The sequence below is a fragment of the Cebus imitator genome, unplaced genomic scaffold, assembly GCF_001604975.1.
Source record: "Cebus imitator isolate Cc_AM_T3 unplaced genomic scaffold, Cebus_imitator-1.0 Scaffold0, whole genome shotgun sequence".
Lineage (NCBI taxonomy): Eukaryota > Metazoa > Chordata > Mammalia > Primates > Cebidae > Cebus > Cebus imitator.
In genome coordinates this window covers 8,496,097-8,516,958 of record NW_016107315.1, presented here as the reverse complement: position 1 = coordinate 8,516,958, position 20,862 = coordinate 8,496,097, and the positions used below count along the sequence as shown (strand labels likewise).

At 50.9% G+C, this 20,862-nt stretch overlaps 1 protein-coding gene across 1 annotated transcript in view; it reads left to right on the top strand.

The window, feature by feature from the left end:
• The first annotated feature begins 332 nt into the window (after positions 1-332).
• The window catches only part of LIMD1 (LIM domains containing 1), an 83,939-nt gene continuing 63,409 nt past the window's right edge, over positions 333-20,862 (top strand). The window contains exon 1 of the mRNA XM_017521959.2: positions 333-2,443. Within this exon, the coding sequence (XP_017377448.1) occupies positions 1,036-2,443 (1,408 nt within the window). The 5' untranslated portion in view covers positions 333-1,035. The remainder of the gene's footprint in view (positions 2,444-20,862) is intronic.

Here is a 20,862-nt window from a genome sequence, read left to right as displayed (position 1 = left end):
CCCGCCCAGCGCTGCCAGGGGCGGGGCCGGGCGGAGGACCCGGGACTGGAAGGGAGGGCGGAGGACCCGGGACTGGAAGGGAGGTCGGAGCCCCCAGTTGGGTCCGGGACTCGCAGCGGGCGGCAGCGGCGGCGGCGAACTCCCGTGCAGTCCCAGTGCTAGAGCGCAGGACGGACGTGCGGGGCAGCCCTCGGGGTTCTCCAGCCAGGCCCGGGGACGGGAAGCCCAGCCACGCTGCCGGGGGCAGGCGTGCCCCGTGGCGCCCGCCCGCACGCCGTCCCCGCCCCTCGGCCGCCCCCTCCGCCCTCGCGCGGGCTCGGGACGTGCAGAGCCGGCTAGCGAGCCGCAGGGACTGTGCCTGGCGCACTCACTTCCGCGTCCCGCCGCCCCCCGGCCCGCGCGCGCCGAGCCGCCGCCGCCATCGGACAATGGGTCGCCCGCCCCAGCTGCCGTGAACTTCCTGCCGCGGCTCGGCCGCCCGCGTGCCCCGGACCGCGCTCCCGCCTGGCGCTGGCCGGGATCGCAGCTCCGGGGAATCCGCGGAGGACCCAGCGCCCGGGACGTACCTGCGCCTCCGCCGCCGCGCCTTTGCTCCGGGCCGGACCCGCGGCCTCTGCACTCCCGGCCGAATCAGCTTCACCCGGCCCAGTCGGCTGCTGCCTTGCTTTGGGTTTTCGTGTTTGGTTGCCTAAGGAGGATGTGATTTTACTTTTTTGCTGTTTTCTTTTTCCTTTTATGATTTGAAGAGGAGAAAAGAACTCCGCTGAGCAGGCCCGGGACAGCGAAGCGCCCCCAGCTCCCCCAAGGACGTCTTCAGGAGAAAGGGAGTGGGAAGCAAACTTGGTCCAGCTGGCGTGGTGGCCTCAAGTTCCGCTGGACTCTTAAGTCGTGGGGTCATGCCCCTCACGCTGGGCACGTGGAAGTCTTTACCTCTTCTGGGCCGGACTTGAGCCCCCACGCTTCGCCAGCATCTCCCCGCTGCCCTCAACACCCACACATCCGGCACCTGGGCTAGGCGGGACACCTGTCTGCAGCATGGATAAGTATGACGACCTGGGCCTGGAGGCCAGTAAATTCATCGAGGACCTGAACATGTATGAGGCCTCCAAGGATGGGCTCTTCCGAGTGGACAAGGGTGCAGGCAACAACCCCGAGTTTGAGGAAACTCGCAGGGTGTTCGCCACCAAGATGGCCAAAATCCACCTCCAGCAGCAGCAGCAGCTCCTGCAGGAGGAGACCCTGCCCCGGGGGAGCAGAGGCCCTGTCAATGGAGGGGGCCGCCTGGGCCCACAAGCCCATCCGGAAGCTGGTGTGGGCAGCAAGCTGTCTGTGGATGGTGCTGCCAAACCCCCTCTTGCTGCCTCGACAGGGGCACCTGGGGCAGCCACCACCCTCGCTGCTGGGCAGCCCCCGTGCCCACCGCAGGAGCAGAGAGCCAGGCCATACCTGCATGGCACAAGGCATGGCAGCCAGGACTGTGGTTCCAAGGAGAGCCCGGCCAGTTCTGAGATGCCTGCTTTCCACCAGCCAGGCCCCTGCGAGGATCCTTCCTGCCTCACTCATGGAGACTATTATGACAATCTCTGCTTGGCCAGCCCTAAGTGGGGTGACAAACCAGGAGTGTCCCCTAGCGTCGGCCTGGGTGTAGGGAGTGGGTGGCCTAGCCCCCCAGGGAGTGACCCACCATTGCCCAAACCCTGCGGGGACCATCCCCTAAACCAGCGACAGCTCTCCCTGAGCTCCAGCAGGTCTTCTGAGGGTAGCCTCGGTGGTCAGGATACTGGCATTAGTGGCCGCAGCAGCGAGAAGCCAGCAGGCCTTTGGTCCACTGCCTCCTCCCAGCGAGTGAGCCCTGGCTTGCCTTCCCCAAACTTGGAGAATGGAGTTCCAGCCCTGGGGCCTGCTCAGCCCAGGACCCCTTCTGTGTCAGCACCCCTGGCCCTGAGCTGCCCCAGGCAAGGAGGTCTTCCAAGAACAAACACGCGGCCAGGGGGTGAGGTTTCAAGTGTGACGTCCAAACCCAATGTGGACCCCCAAGCCTGGTTCCACGATGGGCCCAAATCTTACCTTTCGAGTTCTGCCCCATCATCCTCACCTGCTGGCCTGGACGGTTCACAATCGGGTGCAGTCCCTGGGCTGGGGCTGAAGCCTGGCTGCACAGACCTTGGCACGGGTCCCAAGCTCAGCTCCACCAGCCTTGTCCATCCAGTGATGTCCACCCTGCCTGAGTTATCTTGTAAAGAGGGTCCCCTGGGTTGGTCCTCTGATAGTAGCCTGGGACATGTGCTCCTGGAGAGCCCCAGCTCCCCTAGGGTAAGGCTGCCCTGCCAGCCCCTTGTCCCAGGTCCTGAGCTGAGACCCTCCGCCGCTGAGTTGAAATTAGAAGCCCTCACCCAACGTCTGGAGCGAGAGATGGATGCTCACCCGAAGGCCGATTACTTTGGTGAGTGAGAGGCTGGTGGAGTTGCCCATGGTGAGGTGATGGGGTTCTTGAGATTGGGGAACATGCTCCCCACCGGGGATGCTGCAGACTGTAGCTACTCCTCCTTGAGTGGCCTATTATTTTTAATTTTTTTGTGTTTGGCTTCCTCTTTCAGCTTCTTTTTCTGATTCAGAAACTTGAAAGCATCCTGGCGCAGAAAGCGGACCTTGCATCTGGGGGTTACCCATGTGTGAAGGGTGCAGCAGGGTGGGATTGCTCGTGACTGCTCTCAGAAAAGAGAAATGCTGTGACTTTGAATTTCAGGGGTCTTGGGTGTGACTTTAAAGCTTCTTGCAGTGACCTGAATGGGGGCAGCTTTTTCAGGGGCAAGTACCCCTGAGCATTCAGTCTGTAGTTGGTTGGGCAGATCTGGTTGATCTTGCTGTTTGCAGGACCAGTGGTTTTGTGTGTGTGTGTGTGTGTGTGTGTGTGTGTGTGTATACTTGTGTGCAGTTGAGGTGGGTCAAACACTACCATGAAAGACTGTTGTAGAGCAGTGATTCTTACGTGCAGTCCCTGGATCAGCAGCATCCCTTCGCCTGCAAACTGATTAGAAATGGAAATTCTTGGGTCCCACCACAGACCTACTGAATCAGAAGCCGTGGGATGGGACCCAGCAACCTGTGATGCTGATGTGCGGTGAGATGTGTGGTGAGTTGTGAACGGTGAGATGTGCGGTGAGATTTCAACCCTGCTGGACTATGTGCCTCCTAACCCAGCCCACACCCGGGTACCAGCCGACAGCCAGGTTGTACCACAGCCATGGCACGAAATGGTATGGAAAATGTGTCTTCCTGGTTTTACTCAAACTTGCATGTTTTGTTTTATTCTCTTTTTTAAAACCACAAACTCTTGGAGACTGCTAGCTTCAACTTTTTTTTCTTTACACGGGGATTGGTGGTAGCTGTATCCTGTTGAGTAATGATTAGTTGTCTCATAGGAAAGCTAACTAGAAAGACAGCCCATTTGTAGAGAATCAGAGGGGTTTTTCTTTTTCATTTTTTAACTTTGGATAATTGAGCTCACGAGTTCCCCGTAGCCTGAGTCCTGCTGGGGTGGCAGCTCTGCTGAATGGAGGGCAGGGGAAGGGAAGGCTCTGGGAGAGGAAGACAGCTGGCTTACTGCTGTCAGTCTACGCTTACTCTCCGTAAACAAACATGTGTCCCAAGGTCCTTTGAGGGACCAGGGTCCAAGGCACTGGGCTGCTGGACATATGCAACTTATGGTAGCATTGTGTTTTGCTTCTCATGGGAGCCAGTTCTCACCCCATACTCAGCAGGCTGAGTTCAGGGTGACTGTTTACAGCTTACTTTTTTAAATATTTTTTTTCTGAGACAGGGGCTTGCCTTGGTGCCCAGGCTGGACAGCAGTGCAGCCTAGACCTCCTGGGTCTAGGCATCTTCCTACCTCAGCCTCCTGAGTCGCTAGGACTACTCAGGCGGAAGCGGGGGAGGAGGGAGGCGTGGAGGTATGCGTGTGGGTGTTTCTCCCTATGTTGCCCAGTCTGGTCTTGAGCTCCTGGTCTCAAGTGATCCTCCTGCCTCAGCCTCCCAAAGTGCTCGGATTACAGGTGTGAGCCACTGTGCCTGGCCTACTGGCTTATTTTTTAAAGCACATGGCACCATGTCACTGAACTCTTCCTCCTTAGCACATTCCCACCTTTGGGAGTAATAGCTGGAAATACTGTGAGTCTTTTAATTTAAACTTTTATTTAGTTGTAAATTTCAAGCTCATTGGACAACACAAACAGCAGTTTTATTTATCCTGAGATGCAAGTTTACCCCATGAATCAGAGCAGTGGTATTAGCTAACACCACTCATCCATTCAGCATGTATTAAAATTATTGAGCACCTATCCTGAGGCCATACTCTGTTGCAGGTCTTAAGGATACGGGAACCACTGCCTCCTTGGAGCAGACAGTGCAGTAGAAGGAGGCAAGGAATGAACGAAGTAAATAAGCAAGCACTAGGGAGAGAAACAAGGTAGAGGAGGGGGATGGAACCCTGGGGCTGGGGGTGGCAGAGAGAGTTCCAGTTCTAAATTGCGTGATCAGGGAATGTCCCACCGAGAAGATGCATTTGTGCAAAGGCATAAAGAAGGCAGGAGACTGGACCATGTGTTTGCCCAGGGAAAGGGTGTTCTTGGTGGGGCAGAGAGCAAGCACAGAGGCCCTGTAGGCCTGGTCTGTGCTGGGCACTGTACTAAACACTTGATGCTGACTATTGAATTGACTGGTCACAGCATTCTCAGAGGCAGGTTCTCCCATTACGCCTATTTTACTGATGAGGAAACGGAAGCTCAGGGAGATGAAATGACTTATTGGCGGTGGCACAGGTCATATTGGGTGCTGCTGGGACTTGAGCCTGTTAGTTCAGTTCAGCCTCAGGGTCCATGCGTCTAACCAGCATTGCCAAACTGTCTCCCAAGCAGAGATGTGGAAACCTATTTTATTTATTTATTTTTTTTATTTTTTATCAAGATGAAATTTACATAACGTAAAATTAACCATTTTGAAGTGAACAATTCAGTGGTGTTTAATATTAATACATTCACAATGTTGTACAATGAACACCTCTTGTCTGGTTCCAAAATGTTTTCATCAACCCAGAAGGAAACCCCATACCCAAAAAGCAATTGCTCCCTGTTTTCCCCCTGCCCCCCGGCTTCTGGCAACAACCAATGTGCTATCTCTATGGCGTTACCTATTCTGGAATTTCATGTAGAAATGGAATCATATATTTTGTTCATTTTTCGTATAAACTTCACAGATAAGCAAGCACGCACAGTGAAAACCGAGCCTCTTTCCCCGGCCTGTCTAGTCGAGCGTCTTGGGTGTAAGGAGCATGTGTGTGTTTCTGCCAGCCCCAGCAGTGGCATGCTGTCCCACCACACAGCGTCGCGGCAGTGGCTCTACATCAGTGTGTGTTGAGTTGGGTATACATGGCTGCTGTGCCATGTGCCCAGGTCACCTAAGCAGCCCTGTCTGATGGGCCTTTGGAATGTACCCATCTACAAGGGGCAGGCGTAGCTGCAAGATCAGCTCCCAGAAGTGGGACTGTGGGGCTGGGTGGTTTGTGTCCTTTAGGTGTGGCTTGGTTGGTCCCTGCAGAGCTCATGCCAGGGCTGAGCTGCCAGCTGTGTGGGAGAGGGTTTGCCCCACACCCGCTTTGGTGGCAGAGCTTCCATCTGCTCTTTCGCGACCTACCTTGAGGCAGAGGAGGAAGTCTTTTGGTCTGAGCATTGGCAGTATTTGCCTGGCCCTCTGCAGGGACCTTGACCAGACTGTGTACTCCTCCAGGCCCTGGAGGCTGGACAGCTGAGGCTCCCCGCAACAGATGCTTTTCCCTCCCCTACATCTGATATTACTGGAAAGATTTTGTCTACCCAACATGCAACATTTGTTAAATAATGGTTAGGTTCTACTTCCAAATAGAAGAATGTTTAATGGTGCGGAGGCAGAGTCAGAGTGACAGAACTCCCCATGAGAGGCGATGTCATTCAGGCCAAAAGAAAAGCAAAGTAGAGTTTGGGTTAGCCTGGACCCCTTCCTGGATGAAACTGCAGGTGTCCCTTTGGGTATTTGACTTTGTGGGAAGAGCTTGTGAATCCCCTTTGTCACCTTTATAAGCCCTCAGAGTCTGAAGATGCCCAGTTTCCAGTTACTGATTAACTTGGCACTGGGAACTCTTCTGGCACTTTCCATGGCTGGTCTTTGTGGATTTAGTAAAACAAGATCCTAAATAGGTGTGTTTCTTTCCCTACTCTACTGGGCCTACTTCCTCCTCCAGTCCCCCTCTGTGGCCTCTTTGTCTCTCTGTCCATGTTGTTGGGTTTTGGTCTTCCTAGGTGTTGCCCCTGGCCCACACCACCCAGTGCCATGTGGCTTCTGTTTTAGCGCCACTGCTGACACTGCAGAAGTGGGGTGCAGAGGGCATCATGCCTTTGTTGGTTGTGTCCCACCATCACCTCCACGGGATCTACCTATCTTCCTCACACTGGCCCTCTTCTCCCTTTCTAAGAAAAAAGATCACAAGCTGGGTGTGGTAGCTCACACCCAATCCTAGCGACATAAGAGACTGAGGCAGGAGAATCACTTGAGCCCAGGAATTTAAGACCAGCTGGGCAACATAGTGATACCCCATCTCTACAAAAAAAACACAAACACAAAAATTAGCCAGGCATGGTGGTGCACACCTGTAGTCCCAGCTACTTGGGAGGCTGAGCTGAGAAGATTGCTTGCGCCCAAGAGGTCAAGGCTGCAGTGAGCTATGATCGTGCCACTGCACTCCAGCCTAGATGACAGAGCAAGACCCTGTCTCAAAACAAAGACAAAAGACCCCACAAATAAACTTGTCGTAGGCTGGGTTTCCTGAGAAGCTGACTGAGAGTTTACTATGCAAGGGTTTATTAAAAGGTGCTTTTGGGGTCCACCCCCGCCATGGAGGGTGGAGAAGGAATCAGGAGTGGGCAGAGGAGAGCTGAGCTGCCGGGGCCTGACCCCACAGGGAGCCTGGGAGCTGGAAAAGCCTTTTAGGGTCATCCTAGTTGGCTCGACATGGCCCAGCCTTCACACTCCCTCATGGATCAGCTATGGGCTGTGGGCTGCCCAGGAAGATGATGAATTTGGGCGAGGCAGCTCTGTGCTGCTGGGGCATTCTCCCCAGAGGCTGAGAGGAGGGCTGCCCTCCTACTGCACCCCAGCAACTGTGCCTTCTCCTGTCCTCTCCTTCATCAAAGGGCCTTTGCCACATCACCATAGCCCCCACTCCTGAGGCAGGTAGGAGTGTGTGACTGGGGCATTGTGGTTCTAACAATAGCTATTGTGTGTAAGTGCCTGTGGTGTGCCAGACACTGGGACTCAGTGCTTTGTGGACGTTGTTGGCATTTAACCTGCACACCTAATTTTGATGTAGACCCCGTTATTCTCTGTTTACAATTGAGAAACTGAATCCAGAGAGGTTAAGTGACTTGCTCAGGACCACACGGGTACAAGTAGTAGTGCTCCCACACCAGTCGGATTATCCCTCCGCTTTCACCACTTGCATGGTGGGACTACGTGGTGTCTCACGTGTGTGTGGATGCCTTCTGTTGCCCCTCCAGATTCACTCCCCACCCAAGTGCTATTAGGGGCATTTGTGGGCTCCTTATCTTTTTCATGCCTTCTTCCCCCACATTTCGGGCTGTGGACTTTTGTGTCCCCTGGACCCTGTGCTCACCATCCCTCCTGTGGGTGGGACTAGGTGATCAGTCGCTGTTAAGGCTACCCAGGAGAGAGCCACCTTCTGCTTGCTTGAGGAGTAGGCTCTGCCAGACTTTGTTAGGACCAGAGCGGTGGGAAAGGCAAGAATAAGCAGGTGCCAGGGTCTCCTGAAGCCAGGAAGTGGATGGACAGGTAGACTCCTCACCTGCACGGACAGAGGAGAGGCTGGCGTTGTGTTTGGTCAGATGTGGTGGTGCACACCTGTAGTCCCAGCTGCTTTCCGTCCTTGGTGGATGTCCTTTCAGCAGTATCCTCACCCAGAAAACCGCAGCCTCGGAGCCTGAAAACAGGTGTGATTCCTCCTGGGAAAGGCCCTGCCCTGATCAGGGCCAGGGAGCCTGTCTCACCTGATTTCATTTTCCTGGCAACGCACAGGGTTAAATGAGCAGTCCAAGCAAGGAACATGTAGGTGTCCTGTCTATGTGTCTACATGGCCTATCTGCATGACTGCAGGTGTCCTATCTGCACATCTACATGTCCTATCTATATGACTATAGATGCCCTTCCATCTGACAGTCTCTTGCACACTGAGCTACTCCTCATCTACATAACTTTTTTTTTTTTTTTTAATCGGAGTCTCGCTCTGTCACCCAGGCTGGAGTGCAGTGGTGTAATCTTGGCTCACTGCAACCTCTGCCACTGGAGTTCAATCTATTCTCCTGCCTCAGCCTCCTGAGTAGCTGGGAATACAGGTGCATGCCACCTCGCCCAGCTCATTTTTGTATTTTTAGTAGAGACAGGGCATTGCCATGTTGGCCAGGCTGGTCTCGAACTCCTGACCTCAGGTGATCCTCCAGCCTCGGCCTCCCAAAGTGCTGGGATTACAGGTGTGAGCCATCACGCCCAGCCCTTCGTGACTTTTTTTTTTTGAGACAGTTTCACTTGTTGCCCAGGTTGGAGTGCAGTGGCACAATCTCAGCTCACCGTAACCTCTGCCTCCCAGATTCAAGCAATTCTCCTGCCTCAGCCTCCCAAGTAGCTGGGATTACAGGCATACACCACCACACCCAGCTAATCTTCGTGACTTTTTAATTACTTTTTATCTGACTTTGTTAGCAATGGATGCTCAAAATATGGTGCTTAAATTCTAGCCTAGACTGAAAAATGGAGCATTTTTATATAAAAGGAAACAACATGGGCCAATGTTGTAATAAAGCAGCCTCTCCAGAATTCCAGGACAGAGGTCTGTCTGTGTTCCCCAGGGGCACTGGCTAACCAGCTCCCTCCCATATCAGGCATTTGATTAAACCCAAACCAAGTACCTATGTGGAAGAAAGTGACAGAAGCAAGAAAGTGACAGAAGCTCAACAGCCATGTGGCTCTGAGTGACTGGCATGACTAGATGTGATGACCTGGGGACTGCCACCAGAATGCCTTTTGGAGATGTGCCGTAATTTGAACCTAGTGAATCCAGGTTTCCATTGACATGGAAATAAACTTCTGATTCTGCTGGTAATATTTGACATTCAAGACTTCAATTCTGTCTGTCTGTCTGTCTCTCCCTGCAGATGCCCACCCTGGGATCTGGGGATGCCCAGTCCTTTGAACATTGGGCAGCCTGTGTGCATTCTTCTAAGAATCACTCCACTACACTCCATCTCAAAAAAAAAAAAAAATTGAGGCAGAGTCTCACCATATTGCTTAGGCTGGTTTTGAACTCCCCGCCACAAGTGATCTCCCACTTCAGCCTCCCAAAGTGCTGAGATTACAGGCATGAGCCGCCGTGCCCAGCTCATGCATTTTTTTAATGGAACAGGCAATCTTCCTAAGTCAGGAAGACATGTATTCTTAACCTTTTATTGATGTATAATGCACACGTATCGTAGATGTTCACAAAGTGAGCCTATCTGTATAACCAACACCCAGATAAAGACAGAGCATGACCATCACCCAGGAAGCTCCTGTGCCCTGTGCAGTCACCACCAGCATCCAAGGATCAGCTGCCTGATTTCTAATAGCAAAAATGAGCTTTTATACAAACATGGGATTTGAAGTAACTTTTAAAACCTTGAAAAATGTAAAAACACATTATGGCATGTTTAGGGATGGATGAATGGAGATCGTGTGGCTCACCTGGGTGAAGCTTGGGCTGGGGACAGCAAGGAGTTGGTGCTGTGTGCCCAGGGCCAGCTCCACTGCATGCCCTCCTGGGCTGCTAAGCTCACCCTGTAACAGTGGCGGCTCCTGTGTGGTCAGTGGTCAAGGACTGGACACCATCTTGGTCCTTTGTGTTCTCTGAAGGGATGTGACTACATCGTGTGCCTCAGCCTGTCCCTGCATGCCATCTCTCTCCACAGCACTTCTCTTCAGCGTTTTCCAGGGGGGGATGTGAGGAAGCTCCCAGACTTCATTTAGATAGGGTCATCTTTTTGCTCAGTCAGCAGGTCAATGAGGCATTCCCGTCAGGTCACGCTGTGCCCTCAGCACTGGGTTGAGTGCCGTGGGGAAGGACAGCCAGTGCAATGGAGTCACACCCCTCTCACTGTGACCTTGCAGGCTCCCTCTCTGGCCCGCCCCTCCTATGCCTCCCCTTGTCCTTTCTGCCCCATCATCCCAGCCTTGTTTTCTCTGACCATCTTGAGGTCCTTGTCCTTGCGGCTCCCAACGGATGTCTTTTTGGCCAGCGCTGTGCCACCAATGCCACCAATCCCTTCCAAGCAGGCGGATCTGCTGGGAGATGTAGCCCTGACACATCTTGACATGGATTCCCACGGTGTCTGCCTGTTCTGTCACGCCTTCTCCTTGGGACGGTATGTTTCTGCTCTGTTCCTTTGTGACCAGGAAAGAATGTCTTGTTTCTTCCATCCTGCCCTCCTGCTCTTTCCATTAACAGTCCAGAGCATGAAACTGATATTTTGACACAATCATTCTTGCCAGGGGTTTAAAAAAGTTATGTTTCTTTACATCTGTTGATTTGTGACTGTCACATAGGAGACAAAACTATATAAGAAAGGTACATATTTGGGAGTCAGGAAACCAGGTCTTCTGGGCATGATCCCCCCAGCAGCTCGGGGTGTGATATTGGGTAAGTCCTTCTAGCTCTGCTGAGTCAAGATGACCTCTGAGGGTCCTTCCCAGCCCAAAGTCCTGTGACAGTGGCGTCGGATATAATTAGATGCCTGGATTTCAGCTAACCAAGTAACAGGGATGGGCAGCATTATTGTTGGCAGTGGCGGAGAGCCTGGAAAGCCAGAGGCCAAGCGGCCTGGCATCCCAGCCCCTTTCCAGACTGCTACAGAATTAAAAAATAATTTTCACTTTTAGTTATGGTTACGTTTGCAATTGTAAGTGGTAATCATTTTTACTTTAGATATTCTGGAAAATCCATGCCATTAAAGAAGAAACATGAATCACTCATGTGCCTGCCATCCTTAGAATAATCAGTGTTAAGATTGTCTGCAGGAAGTGTCCAGTGCAAGGTAGTGGCTGAGCCCGCTGGTGATGCAGAATGTATCAGGCAAGGTGGTTCTTGGATCTCTGGCCAAATGTGGAATCGTTTACTGAGCTAGAGGCCAATTTGCTTGGAAGAGTGCATCTAATTAAAGTGAGATCAGAAAGGACTGAAGATGTCCTTTAGGAAACAAGCACATGTGGCAAGCCACTGGTATTATCACCAACCCTGCAGGCTTTTTGAGGTGCTCATTTCAATTAAACTTGCCATCCTTAGTACAGGGCAGCTCGGAGCTCTGGTTTGTGGCACTCACTGTCCTTGTTTGTACTGGCGTGACCCAGTCCTCTCTGTGGTCTTCTGTGGCGCCCTGGGCGTTGCTGGGTCCCAGGCCTGGTCATCTGCCACAGGTCAGTGGCCTCAGGCGCGGCATTGTCTGGCCAGTCTCCCATCTCTGTCCCAGTGCCCACTGTGGGCTCCGTGGATGCCTGCTGAAGGAGTGGAGGGACTTCCATTAGGCTGTGAAGGTGGAATAAGGGATTTTTAGCCGGGGTTATGACTCTGAGATAGTTTTGCCAAAATTTGTCTAACAGTTTTTCTGTGCCAGGCACTTTTCTAAGCACTTCGTAACGCTTTTCTCACCTGTATTATGTTGTTTAATCCTCCCAGCAGCCCTACTTTCGTTTCACAGATGGGGAAACAGAGCTACACAACTACACAGAAGTCAACTGGCCTGCCTAGTGTTTTTATGAAGTGGCTGTGCCGAGTCTGGCTGCTGAGCTGGAGACTTTGACCACTGTGCTGTGCTGCCTTTTAGCTCTTGAAGTCTCTCCCTTCTAATGAAGGAGAAAATTCAGGAGCAGCTGTGGCTGCGGGTAGGTCAAGGCTGAGGTCTTTTTGTACTCTGGTGGAGGCAGGGCCATTCCAGGAGCAACAAAGAAGGCAGAGCGTGGAGGCACCCCGAGCTAACCGGAAGAGTTGGGTCCCACTCTTGCAACAAGGGCTGTCTCCAGCTTCCTCTTCTGTCCAGGAGCCCGTGCCTGCACATGTGCCTCCCTGCCGGGCAGTGGGCAGGGCCACAGAGGCTCAGAGCACATGGGCTGCCTTGTGTTCCTCTGAAGGGGCGTGGGTTGGGGCAAGTGGACCATGCCTTCAGGGGTGCGTGTGTGACACTCCGAAGTGCTGCAGGCATAGGTAGGGATGTGCCAGCCCACACTTCCCTTGGATGTGAGCAAGATGCCTTGTCTGAGGGTCAGTAGCAACCCCAGGCTGTGTGCAGAGGTGCTACAACCAAATTTTGTTTTGTTTTGATTTTGAGGCAGAGCCTCACTCTGTTGCCCAGGCTGGAGTGCGGTGGCAATATCTCAGCTCACTGCAAACTCCGCTTCCCAGGTTCGAGCAATTCTCGTGCCTCGGCTTCCCGAGTACCTAGGATTATAGGCACCTCCACCTCGGCCGGCTAATTTTTGTATTTTTAGTAGAGACAGATTTTCACCATGTTGGCCAGGCTGGTCTTGAACGCCTAACCTCAAATGATCCACCCGCCTTGGCCTCCCAAAGTGCTGGGATTCCAGGTGTGAGCCACCATGCCCGGCCTAGAACCACGTTTTGGATGACACTGTCCTTAGAGTTCAGCCGGCAAACTGAACAGAAACCTTGTCCTGAAACAAAACAGGTCACCAAAATTTCCAAGGCGTGGCCGCAGCAGGGTAGCACTTGCCAGCGAATATTTACATCCACTCCAGTTTTTTTGTTTTCCATTTTTCCCCTTACAGGGAAACCAGCTGGACACAGGGTCTCAGGGTCACACTGGAAGGCAGGAGACTGTCTGCTCAAGTGTTTCAAAGGGAGTTCTTAGGCTCCACAGCCAGGTTATTTTTAAGTTTTGAGAGCCATGTGTTTAAACTTGGCCAAGTTCCTTCCTCATCTTTCTTTTGTGACTGTCACTGTGTCCCTGGGGAGCGAGGATGGGTTACTCCCGGTCACTGAAAGCTGATGGGGAGCATCTCAGCGGTCTCTACCTCCCTCCCCACAAACATGTTCTTGTAGCATACAAAAAGTTCTGGAAGCCTGCCATCATGCTGTCTGTCATGCCAGGGAGGGAGTTTGCGTTTAGCATGAGTCCACCCTGCAGCTAGTTCTGGAAGGATAGTGACTGAGGTATTTAGAGGACATAGTGGGTAAGGCACCCCTCTTAGCGGGCAGGCCCCGAGTCAGGGGGTGAGCACATATTCCAGCAGGCCTGGGCTGGCTGGCGTGTGCCGGTCATTTCAGGCGGTAAGGCAGGAGCAGACTTGCTTTTTGTTGCCCAAAGCTGCTTCTGACAATAACAGCAGCTTCCCTGTTCCCCTGCACCTCCCTGTCAGCCGGGTTGATGGATTTCCTTTCAGCAGGGTGGAACCAAGTCGTGGCTGTGTTTGCTGGTGATGGTCAGGGCTGGCCCTGAGGTTTCGCATCTGCCAAAATGTCGCCTATTCCCCTCCCCCTACCTCAGTTTGCATTCCTTCCTGATGATGCAGTAAGGTAGTAAATTTAGAAAGAGATGGATTGGAGGGCCGCTCAGCTGCTGGCCATGGCTGGGTTCCAGGGCATTTGCTGACAGTTATCTTTATAATAAATGCGGATACCATTGCAGGCCTGATTGTGCTGCTTTCTGGCTCTAAGCTTGACTTTTCTGCTTCACTTTTCTGCCCTCTGTTTCCTCATCTTATGGGGACTGGAGGTCCTGTGCTGCTTATAATTCTGTTTCCTTTCCCTTGCTTTGAGCTTCAGAGCCAGTTTTAGATTCAGGGCTGTTGGCTGGGAGAAGACTCTTGGCTCTGAGGGTGACGGTGGTTTGAGGGAGAACGTGCTTCAGACACCGAGTGTGTGTGGGCAGGGGTGTCACGGGCATGTACATTGGTTGAACTTGGAAGCTTTCCCTCATTTGCTTGCAGAGAAGCCTCTTGACAGAGCGGAGAAGCCTGAGATGGGGAAGGTGTAAAAAACACGTGCACATGGCCGGGCGCGGTGGCTCATGCCTGTAATCCCAGCACTTTGGGAGGCCGAGGTGGGCAGATCAAGAGGTCAGGAGTTCAAGACCAGCCTGGCCAACATAGTGAAACCCTGTCTCTACTAAAAACACAAAAAAATTAGCCAGGCATGTGGCGGGCACCTGTAATCCTAGCTACTCAGGAGGCTGAGGCAGGAGAATCGCTGGAACCCGGAGGTGGAGGTTGCAGTGAGTAGAGATCGTGCCACTGCACTCCAGCCTGGCAACAGGGTGAGACCCCATCTCAAAAAAACCAAAAAACAAACCCCCACATACACAGTGACAAGCTTTGTTCAGAAGCAAGTGAGACCCTGTCTAGTAAGGAGAATGAGGCCGGGCACGGTGGCTCAGGCCTATAATCCCACACTTTTGGAAGCCGAGGTGGATGATCACTTGAGGTCAAGAGTTCAAGACCAGCTTGGCCAACATAGTAAAACCCTGTCTGTACTAAAAATACAAAAATTAGCCAGGTGTGATGGTGGGTGCCTGTAACCCCTGCTACTCGGGAGGCTAAGGCAGGAGAATTGCTTGAACCCGGGCAGCAGAGGTTGCAGTGAGCCGAGATCGTGCCACTGCACTCTAGCCTGGGTGACAGAGTGAGACTCGGTCTCAAAAAGAAGAAGAAATAAGAAGAATGAAGAAATAAAACCAAACACTGAATTAGCGATAAGATTCAAAATAGAAAGCACAAGACCTGGTCTGTAGAATTTACTCATGAGATATTTGTTGAATGACTGAATCATGTATGTATTTATAATATTACCCAATCAGAATAAAAAAGGGAAATATTTTGATGACATTGACACCGTTTGCTCAGCAGTCGTGACTCAGAAACAGTGCATGCTACATGCGTATTTTCTGCGTAACTTGTGCCTGGTCGTAGCTGTGATGGCCTGTGCCGGTTTTCATCAAGCCTTGATTACTTGTTAGCGTTTTGAAGGGAGAGCTTATGTGGTGAGGACTTGGGTGACATTGTTTGTGGGAGGAGGGCCAAGCGTGGAGTGGAAGTTAGTGTTGGAAGTGCTGGACCTCCAGATTCAGTAAACTTGGAGAAGCCCTGTCCCTTGAGTTAAACTTGAGACTTGACTACATTTTGAGGTTAAGGGAATTTCAGTCATTTAGCACATAACCTGGGTGAATCTCTTGATGTTTTCTGCTTTTTTTTTTTTTTAAATTCATAGGCATGATCATAGTACACTACCGCCTTAAGCTCCAGGGCTCAAACAGTCCTATTGCCTCATCCTCCCAGGTAGCTGGGATACAGGTGTATGCCACCGCGCCTGGCTCTGGGTGGTTCCTTAGTTTTCTTGGTGGATGGAGCTGCAGATTCCTGAAGCTGGAGTTGTGGACATGAACCCCAAGTGGGTCACTGGCTTTTCTGCTGGGCTCCACAGCCCTCGCTTGCTCCTGCCCCAGACCTGTCTTTGCATCACCACATCCAGAAAAAATAGTTCCGAGCCAGGATAACTCATTCATTCAGCGGCTATTACTGAGCCCCTACTATGGGCAAGAGACTGAATTAGGACTAGCAGAGCTTCCTTTTGTCACACACAGGTATTGCTTGGCTCCTCCTGCTGTATCTGAGCTCCATGGGAGTGTAGTTTTTGTCTATTTTGTTCACTGTTTTATCCTCAGGGCCCAAGGACGTGCCTGGAATACAGCAGGTGCCCAATAAAAACTTCTTGAATGTCCAGGCATGGTGGCTCACACCCGTAATCCCAGCACCTTGGGAGGCCAAGGTGGGTAGATTGAGCCCAGAAGTTTGCGACCAGCCTGGGAACAAAGGGAGACCCTTGTCTCTACAAAAAATAAAAAAGTTAGTTGGGCATGGTGGCATACACCTGTGATATTAGCTACGTGAGAGGCTGAGGCAGGAAGATCACTTGAGCCTAGGAGTTCAAGATCAGTCTGGGCAACAAAGTGAGACCCCCATCTCTACAAAAAATAAAAAAGCTAGGGAGGCACGGGGACATGCACCTGTGGTCTCAAGTACATGGGAGGCTGAGGCACTTGAGCCCAGGAGGTTGAGGCTGCATTGAGCTGTGTTTGTGTCACTGCACTCCGGCCTGGGTGACAGAATGAGACCCTGTCTTTAAAAAAAGAAAAAAAAAAAAAGGCCGGCGTGGTGGCTCACACCTGTAATCCCAGCACTTTGGGAGGCTGAGGTGGGTGGACCATCTGAGTCCAGGAGTTTGAGACCAGCCTGGCCAACATAGTGGAATACTGCCTGTACTAAAAATACAAAAATTAGCTGGGCTTGGTGGCGCATGCCTGTAATCCCAGCTACTTGGGAGGCTGAGGCAGGAGAATCACTTGAACCCAGGAGGCAGAGGTTGCACTGAGCCGAGATCATGCCACTGCACTCCAGCCTGGACGACAGAACAAGATTCCGTCTCAAGGAAAAAGAAAAAAGACTTCTTGAATGAATATGTGAATACTCGGGCCAGAAGTGGGGAGCAGATATTCCCTGACCTCCTCCTGAGTGTCAGTGCTTTGAGCTGGGACGCACACTCTGGCATCAATCCATACTCCACACTCACATGCTGGGGAGGCAGGGGCACGGGGCTACTGTTCGCATCCCTCACCCTGACCAGAGTTACTCAGATGAATGCTCACAGGTGAGTAGGAGGTGCCTTTGGTAGCTGAGGGCTGGAGGGGCCAGAAAGGGTTAGGATACCATGTTTTGTCTGGGTAGAAACTTACAGAGTTCCAGGGGCCAACTCACCAAAGGCCTGGGCAGGTTTAGCAGGGAGCAGGGAGAGATGCTGGCAAGCATGCATGGTGTCATCTGAGAAGACATTCATCTTACACCAAACCAGGATTTGAGGAGCTATTAGTGGGAATGAAAAGCCTCATAAGCACATGGGCTTTGGATATGCCTCCTCCCCCAACCCCCAGCTCTGCCAACAGCTGTGAGACCTTGGACAGGCTGTTCAACATCCCCGTGCCTCAGTTTCCCCATCAGTAAAATGTGCCTATGGTTGTGAGGACTGAATTAGCTACTGTCTGGTCTGAATTATCCAGCATGGGAGACTAGGCAGGTGCAGCTGTGAAGCACTTCAAAAGGTGGCTTTTCTAAATTGAGATGTGCTTTTGAAGCGCATCTGGATTTTGAAGACTTGATATGGAAAAAGTGGCTCATTAATATCTTTATATTGAGTCTATGTTGAAACAAGACTTTTGAATATATCGGCCTAAGTAAAACATTATTAAAATTAGTTTCATCTATTTTTACTTCCTAAGTGTTTTACTTCCTTACTTGAAAATGTAAAATCGCACATAGCTTGCATATTTTTCTGTTGGGCAGGGCTGTGCCTTCCAAAGCACTTAGAACAGGCTGTGACACATGGTGGTTTGCTGTATATACTCTCTTGCTTTTGTCATTTTCTCAAAAGCAGGGAAGCGTCTTTACCTTGGCCCATCTGAAAGCCAGGCCCAATCGAGTTGTTCAGAACCACAGGTGCTTAAACCAAAAGATCATAATTTGTTCAAGGGAGGCTGATTTGTGATTGCCAGCCACCAAGTGAGCCCACTGAGGCCAAATGCCTGGCAGGCTGCTCCTACACAGCCTTAGAACAAATCCATTCCCAGAGGGGAAGAGGGCTCTGGTTCTGAAGCTGCTGTCTGCGGGCGTGACAGAGCAGGTGGGCATTGCCGCTGAGCCGGTTTTCTGGCATCTTAAAAACATACTGAGTTTAGCAAGTATAGGCAGAGAGCCAAAGAGATAGCCCATCCCCTCGAGGGAGGTAGAGAAATGTGTAATGGTGTTTCCTGTCCCAAGAGGTAGGAGGAAAGCTGTTTGGGATTTGGCTTATCAGGGGCCACAGGCTACTGGGCTGCCTGTGTCCTGTTCCTCTGTCTAGGCTCTGGAGCCCTTGCCTGGGTATGGGCCTCCCAGTGGGCCTGCGGCCATTGTAAGGGCAGGCTGGGAGGTGGCTTTCCAGGCAGCTTGCAAAGGCCTGTTTGTCCGAGGCTTGTCCTGACATCACTGAGGCTTTGCCCACAGGTGGCAGGGCTTAGACAGAAGCCCTTTGTTGGCCGGCCACAGAGGTCAGTTAGAAGCCATGAATGGACTAGGGCTGGCAGCCCCTCCTTTGTCGACAGCCCACAGCTGCCACCTCTCTGGGTTGCCCATGCCTGGTGGTGGGCGTGTGGGGTGTGGGGAGAGGCATCTCTGCCCAGATTTATAGCCAGAGAGCAGAGGAAGTGAAGTTGGTGGTGGCAGTGAGGAGGGCGGGGAGGGAGAAAGGAGGTGGTGTTGAGGAAGCAGCACGGTTTCGGCCTGGCTCTGTCATGGTTTGCAAGCTCCGTCTCTCTGTGTCTCTCTTTTTTAAAGACAGATTCTCACTCTGTACCCAGGTTGGAGGGCACTGGCACCATCTTAGCTCACTGTAGCCTTGGCCTCCTGGGCTCAAGCAATCCTCCCACCCCAGTCCCCCAAATAACTGGGACCACAGATGTGCACCACCATGCCTGGCTAATCTTTTCATGTTTGTAAAGGCAGGGTTTCCCTGTGTTGCCTGGGCTGGTCTCAAGTGATCCTCCCACCTCAGCCTCCCAGAGTGCTGGGATAACAGGCATGAGACACTGCGCCTGGCCGTTTGCAGGCTCTTTGATGTCTGCATTGGATACTCAGGCTCCGTGCCTACCAGTGCCTGGTTTTTTCTCACCCAGCCATGGAAGTCAATTAGTATCATTCTGCTGTGCTCTATTACTGTAAGCAGTCACAAGCCATCCCACATTCTTACTTCTTGATAGGAGGAGTGTCTAGAAAGTATTCTCAGAATGCTTTATTTTGAGTGTTGACAGATGCCCGCACCTGTGTAACCTATATTACTATCAAGATACAGAACAGTTCCATCCCCAGAAAGTTCCGTCATGCTTCTTTCCAGTTAGTGCCCACCTCCAGGCAACCATGATTTTTTTTTTAATCATTTATTAGTTTTGCCCATCCTAAGATGTAATATAAATGAATTCATTTTGTATTTATATATAGTTGATCCTCATTATTCACAGATTCTGTATTTGCAAAGCTGCTTTCTTGCTAAAATTTATTTGTAATCCCAAAATTAATACTCATAGCACGTTTTTGATCATTCACAGGTGTAACAGAGTGGTGAAAAATCTGAGTCCCCTGACACCTGTCTTCCTGGCTGAAGTCGAACAAGGCAACGCCCTGCCTTCTTGTTTCAGCTCCTACCATAAACAGGTGTCCTTTTCATGGTCTATTTAGTACCATGGTTTTTGCATTTTTGTGGTTTTTGTTGGTGATTTTGCTGTTTCAAATGGCCCCCAAGCGTAGTGCTGGAGTGCTTTCTAGGGTTTATAAGAGCAACAGGGTTGTGATGTGCTTTACAACGAGAATATGTGTTAGAGAAGCTTGGTTCAGGCATGAGTTGCAGGGCTGTTGGCTGAGGGTTCGATGTTAATGAATCAACAGTATATACTAAGGAAGGTGTCTCTAAACAGAAACACATGAAACAAGGTCATATATTAATCAGTTGATGAAAATGTCATGGTCAGAAGTTTTCAGAAACGTAACGTTATGTTTCTGCTAGAAGCAGTAGTTCAGTATTGACTGATTCAGTATTCTTGGAAATTTTACAGAATGTAACTACTGCAAATAATGAGAATCAGCTATAGTACTCTTTTGTCTGGCTTATTTCACTCAGATCATATCTGTGAAAGTCAGCTATGCTGTTGCATTATCAATTGTGCTTTTTTGTTTTACTGCTGAGTAATATTCAATTTATGGATATACCACAGTTTGTTTTTCCATTTCCCTATTGAGGTTTTTTTTTTTTTTTTTTTTTTTTTTTTTTTTTTTGGCTATTACAAATAAGTCTGTTGTGGTTGTGTATAAGTCTTCTGGGTTTTTTGTTGTTTGTTTTTTTCTTTTGTAAATATGGGATCTCGCTATGTTATCCAGGCTGGTTTTGAACTCCTGGCTCCAAGTGATTCCCCTGCCTTGGCCTCCTGAAGTGTTGGAATTATAGGGGTGAGCCACTACACCTTGTATGTACAAACCTTTCATTTCTCTTGAGTAAACACCTAGGAGTAGAATTGCTGGATCACATAGTAGGTGTATGTATAACTTTTTTAGCAACTGCCGAAAACTTTTCCAAAGTGACTGTGCCACTTAGCGTTCCCACAGCAGTGTGAAAGTTCCTCTGATTCTCAAGCTGTTTTTAGGATTTCCTGGGGCCCCTGCTTTACTTGTTGTTTTCTAAGCCACCTGTTCTCCGAGCTGGCAACGCGTGGCTGATACCCTCCCAATTTCTTCTGTTAAAATATTATCTTCACAAGATATTTTATTTCTTTCTTGATGGACTGTGAGCCCATCACTATCTTTCTTTGGTCTCTTTCTACTTTCCTTCTTTGGTCTCCTAAGAGTTTGATTTAAAAAACTTTTTTTTTAATGCCAGTTTTCTCTCGTACAGAAATCTTCTGACTGGGTAGTGTGGCTCACATACTTTGTAATCACAGCACTTTGGGAGCCGAGGCAGGCAGATTGCTTGAGCTCAGGGGTTCAAGACTAGCCTGGGCGACATGATGAAACCATGTCTTTACAAAAAATATAAAAATGAGCCGGCCATGGTGGTGTGTGCCTATAATCCCAGGTACTGGGGAGGCTGAGGTGGGAGGCTCATGTGAGCCCAGGAGGTCGAAGCTGCAGTGAGCCATGATCACACCACTGCAT